This window comes from Stegastes partitus, unplaced genomic scaffold (genome assembly GCF_000690725.1).
Source record: "Stegastes partitus isolate 25-593 unplaced genomic scaffold, Stegastes_partitus-1.0.2 Scaffold966, whole genome shotgun sequence".
NCBI lineage: Eukaryota > Metazoa > Chordata > Actinopteri > Pomacentridae > Stegastes > Stegastes partitus.
In genome coordinates this window covers 265,530-274,045 of record NW_007578697.1, presented here as the reverse complement: position 1 = coordinate 274,045, position 8,516 = coordinate 265,530, and the positions used below count along the sequence as shown (strand labels likewise).

General features: G+C 37.1%; 1 protein-coding gene across 1 annotated transcript in view; it reads right to left on the bottom strand.

Moving 5' to 3' along the window:
- The window catches only part of gsg1l (gsg1-like), a 34,691-nt gene that overhangs the window by 14,153 nt on the left and 12,022 nt on the right, over positions 1-8,516 (bottom strand). The window contains exon 2 of the mRNA XM_008294487.1: positions 8,436-8,483. Within this exon, the coding sequence (XP_008292709.1) occupies positions 8,436-8,483 (48 nt within the window). The remainder of the gene's footprint in view (positions 1-8,435; positions 8,484-8,516) is intronic.

Below are 8,516 nucleotides of genomic sequence, written 5' to 3'. Positions count from 1 at the left end.
CAGGTAGATGGTAAAATGAATGTAGTAATGTATAGTGAAATCCTGGAGGACAACCTGATGCAGTCTACAAGAAAACCGACTTGGGAGAAGATTTGTTTTCCAGCCAGATGATGAGCCGAAGCAAACAGCCACACAGCTAAGACCGTATCATAAGAATAAAACTTCCAAGGGGTTAAAAAGCACTGTTTTCCTTTCACAATTAGTCATCTGGAAACATTAACATTTATTAGCTGCAGGTAGCTTATTTAATTAGTGAATCTAAAGCGAATAAATATTGCCCAGCAACACTTGTAATTTCCACAAAATTGAGAGTATTTGGCTGAAAATGGGAAGCAGCTGGTTCTAAATGTTCCATGTGAGTTTTTAAAACAGCAGAACTACCAACAGAGAGTGTAACAGGTGTAGTGAGATGTATTTGTTGTTCTCTTACAGTAAAATAAAAGTGGGCCTCATTTACTGGGGCTAAAAGCAGCTTTGACTACTTGGATCCGTCATTAAATGTCTGAAATCATACAAATACACCTTGTTTCAGCTTTTTCATTTTAAATGCTGTCCTCCTCCTTCACTTCAAAACTCATCTTTTTCAGAAAACACGGTATTCTCTGCTGTACAGACGGTATAGCTGCAGTTTAAATGAACAACACTCCAGAGCTTTGCGTTTTCGCATCAAACAGGCGTCGGTTGAACATCTTAAGTCGGAGCCTGAGCTGAGCAGGTGTTGTCATTCAGACGACATACAGAGTCTGGGATCGATGCCAGAAGAGAAAATCAAAGCGATGCTGCAGAGGCTCGTGGGATATCGCTGCTCCTGTTTTCTCAGCGTCGCTTCCTCCGTGTTGACGTTGAAAAAAAATCTCCTGGACTCTGAAGGTCACGGGTTCAGACTTGTCAAACATGTGAAGCCTCTGCGCGCAGAGACGTGATGAAGCAGACGAGCTGAGCATCGTGTGACCAAACGGAATTCATCAACGGTATGGAGGATGCTTTGACGTAAAGGACGCGCGAGAAGTTGTGTTTTTTTTTTTTTAAATTCAGTGTGTTTAGCGTTCAAATACGTCAACTTTCTCAACAAAACTGTCTCCAAGATGTCAAATCTCTAAACTCTGAGCAGCAGCTTCTAAAAGTTTTATGCTGCTGTTACATTTTTTACTCACTGTGGCTCATTGTTCACTGCAATATAAAGTCCTGCACCTCTGTGGAAACAGAGCAACCTACGACATCTTAAATTAGTTTCCATACTCGTCCTCTCTCTGCTCTGTATAAACACAGCCTGCAGTTCAGCCGAGAACCGAATTTATGTCACGTGACCATTGCTGACAGTGAAGGCCTCGTTTACATGTAGCAAAAACAGTGATATGAAGCTACAAGTCACCCGAAACGATCATCTCTGAAAACTCGGACCAAGGCGGAGATGTGGAAAAACTCCATCTTTATGTTTGCATGTCACAGGAGGAGACGGAGTTTGACATCACAGTATGCGACAAAAGCGTCATCAGCATCATATGTGTGCGACCATGTGTACAGTTTGGCTACTGTGATAGAAATGGATGCTGGTAAAGCAGAGCTTGTTTGGCCTGTTTGTGTTTACATTTAGGACTAGCTCCACTTCTCTATTGGTCCAAACAAACGACCCTCACGTCATTATCGTTGACGTAACAGGAAGTAATTCGTGCCATTCGTTGTTGTGTTTTTTCCAGGATTCTGATTGGCTAGCATGGCTTTATGCTTCTCGTTACACTGCCCCCTATAGGTTTGGCAGCTCATAGCAGCTCTTAGCGGCATGTTTATGCGGGTTTGTGTAAACGAAGATTTTTTTTTTTCAACGATCTGGTGTGAACAATGTTATTTATGAAAACATAGATCTGTTTTTTGTGAACACCAGGCCATGTGTAATCATGGCCTACGTCAGTCATGGCTTCTCGGTTGTGTAGAGGAGCGTAGAATTTTTATTTTTATTATTTTTACAGCAACTTGTTTATATTTTGTGACTTTTAGCAGAATGTAGACTAAAATGGTTTTGATGAAATACCACAATTTTGAGATGAGATTTATTTAATTTGCTGGACACGTCACACACGTTTACTTCAAGAACCGTCAGAAAAATAAAGATCCTATACATTGTTTTAAGGTTTTAAGGGGTTTTTTGTAATAAAATTGTGTCATTTTGGGTATTTAAAAATAACAACATGCAACACACAAAATAGCGGCAAATATCTGAAAAATAATGATAGTTTTGACGTGTTTTTTCACAGTCAACATGTAAATTAATAGTTCTTTTGTTCACTAATTTTACTCGACGGTATCTATAATGGAACAAAAATGGGAAAATCTGTACAATTACAGTAAATGATTCTAAAAATGACAGCTAAAACCTGCATGCTTGTTGTTGTATTGTAGATAAAAGCTGCAGTATAGTTATAACAAACACATATAGACCCACTGAATAAAGCATCCCTGTATACAATAGAACACATCGTTGCTGCTACAACAGCTTCGACACTTGAAGGTTAAAGACGGAGCGATGTTCCCATTTTTCCAGGCTTAGTTTGTCCTTGCGGTTCAATAAATGTACTTTCTGCTCCCGTCCTGTCCACAGAAACGTGTGAATATCAGATTTGTTGTGTTTCTGTCCTCTGATCGTCCGTCCATTTGTTCCGTCCTCCGGTGTCACATAAACCCACAAACTGCTGATGAATCTTCGTCCTCTGACACTCGCAGCTCAAACCAAGGTGAGATATTTGCTCCTGATCGGCCCACAGGAGGAGGAGGGCGTGTTTGATATCTCCACCTGCTCATCTGACACTCATCGATCGCTGCCTTCCTGCTCGTAAAAATCCCATCAGAGGCAGAAACACTTTTTTTTTTAAAGCAGAGCTGCCCTCTGGATTTTTCTGCACATGCATTATTCCTGAAAGGCAGCAGCTCCACACAGAATTAACCGGGATTACTCGCCGCTCTGTGGGGATGCAGATGAGGTGAAGCTGCAGGCCGACTTTTCAATTTGGTGAGTTTTTGGAGGGAAGCTACGGGATCCCAGAGCTGCCAATATTCATCTCCGGGAGACGCAGCCTCCACCTCTGCATGCAAAGTGTTCTGCATGAAACATAGATGTGGGAACAGCAGAGCGGAATTCAAAATGAAAAGGAGGAGAAATTACAGCAGGGATGTGGCTCTGCAGGCGAGTCGTTCTCCAAGCTTCTCCAGTTTGAGTCTGAGTCGAAAACTTGGTGAACGTCCACGTTTCTGCATCCTGATGGAGGCTTTTCTGCCTCCAGCTCCAAACTGTCACTTAACATGTTGTTTCTCGCTGACAGACTTTAATTACATCCCTCGTGTGCTTCAGCTTCATATTTGTGTGAGTCTTGTTAGCTGCTGCTGGTGTTTTATGTCCTCCACGCTGCAACGAATGAACAGTTTTAAACAAGATATGTAAAGATTTTTTTTTACCTCTCTTGTTATTTAAAATTCGTCTTTGTATCTGCATGAAATGTAGTTATTTTACTATATTTGTTGTTATTCGAAAGAAAAAATGGTTTTATTCTTCATGTTTTGTTAAACGAAAGGATAAAATGACAGAAAAAAGGTTTTAATTAACACATAAAAAAATCAGTACTTTTACAAATAATAGTTTGTTCTTTTACAACGTTTGGCCATAAAACAACATTATTTTCACTGTATTTAAAGATACTAATTTATTTGTATAAATGAGTTATTTTGTCTTGTTAATCCAATACTGTATTACTTTATGGTATTTTTAATCTAGTTTGTTTTTTTTATTATTGCATTTTAATTTTATGTTTCAGTCTGATTTTTATCTATTTTTATTAGATTTTTATGTGAATCTATTTAATTAAGTTTTATTGATTTTATTCAATTATTGTTCTTAATTTACTATTGACCGTCATCTTTTTAAACTAACTTTTACTACTGTAAATATTTCTACTTTTTATTATTTTATTTTAATTTCTTTTTTTCCCCTTTTTTTGTTTAATCTAATAAAATCTGTTTGTTACTATTTTATTGTATTTTTAATTCATACTTTTCCTTGTATTATTATTAAGTTCATGTTTATTTCTTATTCCATTTGATCATGTTTTTTGAAAATTGTGTTTTTATTAAGTGATTTATTAAGGGCTGGTGGTTAGCATCGTTGCCTCGCAGCTAGAAGGTCGCCGGTTCGCGTCCCGGTGAGGACACCCAGGATCTTTCTGTGTGGAGTCTCCATGTTCTCCCCATGCAGTGTGGGTTCTCTCCGGGTTCTCCAGCTTCCTCCCACACAGTCCAAAAACATGTTGAGGTTAATTGGTGATTCTAAATTGTCTGTAGGTGTGAATGTGAGTGTGCTTGGTTGTCTGTCTCTAAGTGTAGCCCTGTGATAGACTGGTGACCTGTCCAGGGTGTCCCCTGCCTTCACCCTGAGTCAGCTGGGATAGACTCCAGCCCCCCATGACCCTAGTGAGGATTAAGTGGTGTATAGATGATGGATGGATGGATGTTTTTATTACTTTATTGTATTATGATGCTGTGTCTTTTAAACTACTAAGTAACTGACTACATATCTGTTTCCATTTCTTGTCTTCTTCATTTCTTCAGAGTTCTAATCCAGTTTCGTGTCCCTTGTTTTCCTCCTCTCACGTCCTGATTGATCATATCGACTCTGTGCAACATGTAAACGAAGCAGATTTCAGTCTCTGGTTCCTCGTTAGCTGCGGCTTTAATTTACAACCAGTCGATGGAAATGAACTCCGCTGGTACAAAACGCCTGCGAGGGAAATCCACGACGCCACAACACTGACCAAAAAAATAATTTTCCCCCCCGTTGGATCTTATTGAATATGTATCGGAGCAGCAGCAGCAGCAGAGACTTCATTAAAGCTCCGACGGTAAATAAAACTCAGAGCTGATAACAGGAAGCAGCGGCTCATTGGACCGAATCACAAATGGAAATAATTACATCTTTAATTAGTGTGTTTTCATAATGGTTTCTCTGTGAGATTCAGTTTTGGCAGCAGTTTGTCCAAAACATTTCCACGTCCAGGATTTAATTCAGAAGCTCGTCCTGCATGTTGTTGTTCATTAGTTAATGCAGCACAAAGATGAAAAACGTAATTATTTTCATCCTCTTAGGTCATCATTTCTGTTGAATTATTGGTTCTGCAGCTAAAAATTCACAAATATTTCAATTATTTCTGTCCACAAACGTAAGAAAAAAGGAACAAATCTTCACCCTAAAGCTGCTTCTTTTCTATTTTATTTTTTCCGCTAAATGAAAAACGGGATCATTAGTCAGTTGTTCAGAGATTTATTTTCTCTCTGTTGGTTAAGAAGTTAATCGTGTTTGCTCACAACAATAAGAAACCAATTTATGGTCTCGTGAGGCGCTTTAGTGTCAGACGGATGAATAAACTGCTCGTTTGATCTCATCCTGCTTTAATATGAGAGATTTGATTTCTGTTTGTTGCCTTTTAATTTAGTCAAGTTAGTTTTAGTGCCGATAAAAATGAATATTTTGTGAAGGAGGAGTTTGCAGAAAACAGCAAAGACAGACTTTATGACTCAGATCATACTCGTTTATTTCAGTTTTGTGGAATTTGATGCAAATCTAAATAAAGACATTTCTGTAAAAAAAAAAAAAAAAAAAAGCATAAAAAGGTGAAAAAAGTTTTTTCATTACTTTAGCTTCAGGTTTTATCTTTTTAATCTACTTTTTTAATTTGCTAGCTTTGCTTTTTTTAAAATTCAATTTATTATATTTATTATTATTCTGTTTTATTTTTATGCACATTTAATTATTTTTAAGTTAATTTGTTTCTGATTCTTTTTAATGAAGTTTTTTAAATAAACTTTTTTATTACTTAGCTGTATTTTTGATTAGTTTTATCTAGCTTTTAATATGTTTTCATTATCACATTGTATTTTTATGTTTTAGCCTGTTTATGTAATTTTATTACTTTTTTTATTTTATCTTTATGTTTTTCTTTCTTAATCTTTTATTAATTTTATTCAGTATTTTTTCTTACTTTAGAATATTGTCTTTTACATAAATTAAAAAAAAAATATTTTCAAAATAATTTTCTGTTAACTTTTGTCTTTTTAATGATTTATTGAATTTTATTATAATATTTTAATTATTTTTTCAGGCTATATTTTACTCTCTTCTTGTCTGTTCATCAGTTGTCTTTGAAGCACTTTGAACTGCAGCAAAATGGATGAAAACTGCTGCACAAATAAAGTTTAATTGAATCATTTTACTTTGGACAGCGGTGCAGGGAAAGTTAGACGATGTAAATAAAGTAAACAGCAGCAAATACAGCAACTAGATATGAATATGAAAGTTTTCTTAAAACATGCCGAAAACTGAACAGAGTCTGGTTGGTGGCTCGTCTGCAGAGACTTTGCAGTGTTTCTTAAATCCTGGTTCTCTGCTTGACTCCTTGTAATCAAATTAGGAGATTTAGTTTTGTTGTGTTTGTTTCATTAAGACCCGACTTGGACGTTCCTGCCGAGCAGCTGTGAGTTATAAAACAGCAGATTAACATATCGTCTCCTTGTGGGAGAATCAAGGTCGACCTGCTCGATACTTCATCACATCATCCAGATGGCTTTAACAGATGAAACCATCACACAACTTTCATTATTAACTACCTGCTCTGCGTGAGACGGCGAATTAGCAGCGACGCCCACATAAACCAGAATATTCCCTTTATTCTGGACGCTGCAGGATATAAACAGCGAGCGAATAATCTGCATTGAGGAGCGGAGGCCCTCATTATGCAGCACAGATTCTGCATACGGCTAAAGAAGAAGTGTTTTATTATACAGGAGGATCCTCTGCTGAGCCGAAGCTTCTCGCATTCTGCAGAGAATTCAGCCGACACAAACTCTAAATGCGACAACTTTTTAAATTAGCTTTAAAATCTGCCCAAAAATGTGGAAGCTTTGTGAGGCCGCAGCTCCGATGGCTTCCATAAATCACAAGTGACAGCACACAGGAGACGACCGAGCTGGTTTCATATCAATTAATACGCGTCACTTTGCTTCTACTTCCTCCTTCGTCACAATAAAAACAAGAAAGGCCTCCGGGTGCTTCTGCGCTGACACAGTTTGGCTTCGTGGAGGTTAAAAAGCAGAGAAGGTTTGAACTTCCGCCACTATTTCAGACCCCCTTTTTTTTTTTTAATGTGCAAAGCTGAGAATCTCCTCAGAGAGTCCGTCTGAAAGCTGATTCATTACTTTATTCCGAGTGTGACCGAGCAGCTGCAGAGTGCAAAAGATTCTGTGTTAAATTGGTCCCGTTGGACAGAATCTAATCGTGCTGCTGCTGCTGAAGATTCGTCTCCAAGAATCTGAGTTCTCGTGCAAGTAAAGTGCAAAAAGCAAAATGTTCTGGAGCCAGATGACACTTTTCCTAATGTGTTGTTAATCAGAGAATAAAAGAGAAAAATGAAATAAAAATCAGACTGAATCAAAATCCATCTACTCTGTAAAAAAAATATTAAAAATGTAAAAAAAATAAATAAATCTGTAAAGTTTAAAAACTGTAAAAACAAAATTGTCCTGTTAAAATAAAACATTATTGACAATTTTGTGTGAATTATTTAAATCTTTATTTCTCTGATTTTACAAGACATTAAGCGCAATTTTACAAAACAGGCAAAAAAAATTAAAAATCTGTAAAATACCTGTTAAAATTATTTGCCATTTTTCAAATTTAAAAAACACAAAAAATTTAATAATTTTACAGTCCAACATGATTAAAGGACAAAAATACGTAGTGTTCATTTGGACATTATTGACCTTTCTGGACAGTTTTTTGGTTTGTTTTCCTGATTTATGACTTAACGTGTAAAATGATGCTTTTTTTTCTATGATTTCACTCATTATGTGTAATTCAACAAACCAGAGAAAATCTTTAAATCTTTAATCTTTATATATATATATAAAGTCAGATTTTATGTAACCTCCAGACATGATGCTTCACTTACAATAAGAAAAAAAAAGTCTGTTTTTATTTCACTGTCATTTAATCAGTCAGATATTCTATAAAATGAATTCATTGTTAAATGTATGTTTTCCAGCTTTCTTTAGCTTCACACGAGCAAAACAAATGGGACTAAATCTCTTGTATTCACTGTTTGTTGGACGTTCTGCACACGTGAAAATCCACCTAACGAATCCTTCCTGGGATTCATTTACGTTATTCCGTCGCAGCTTCTTCCAGTCAGACGTGATGTTTTCAGACTCTCTGGTTTTTTTGTAATTCTTCCTGTGAACTCTGCAGCTTAAAGAAACTCCTCTGGTGCATTTAAAAATTCACCTGAAACTCCAGCAGCATCCAAACAGAACAGAGATGTGCGTGTGCTGTATGTGTTTCGGTGTTTGTTTCCTCCCTCGACCTGGAGAACAGGTGGAAGCTAATGAGCGTCATTACTCACCTCTCTCGGACGCCGGGGCCAAATCTATGAAGCTCCGACACTTTTCACCTGAGAGGACAGACAGGAGATGATGGAGGGGGG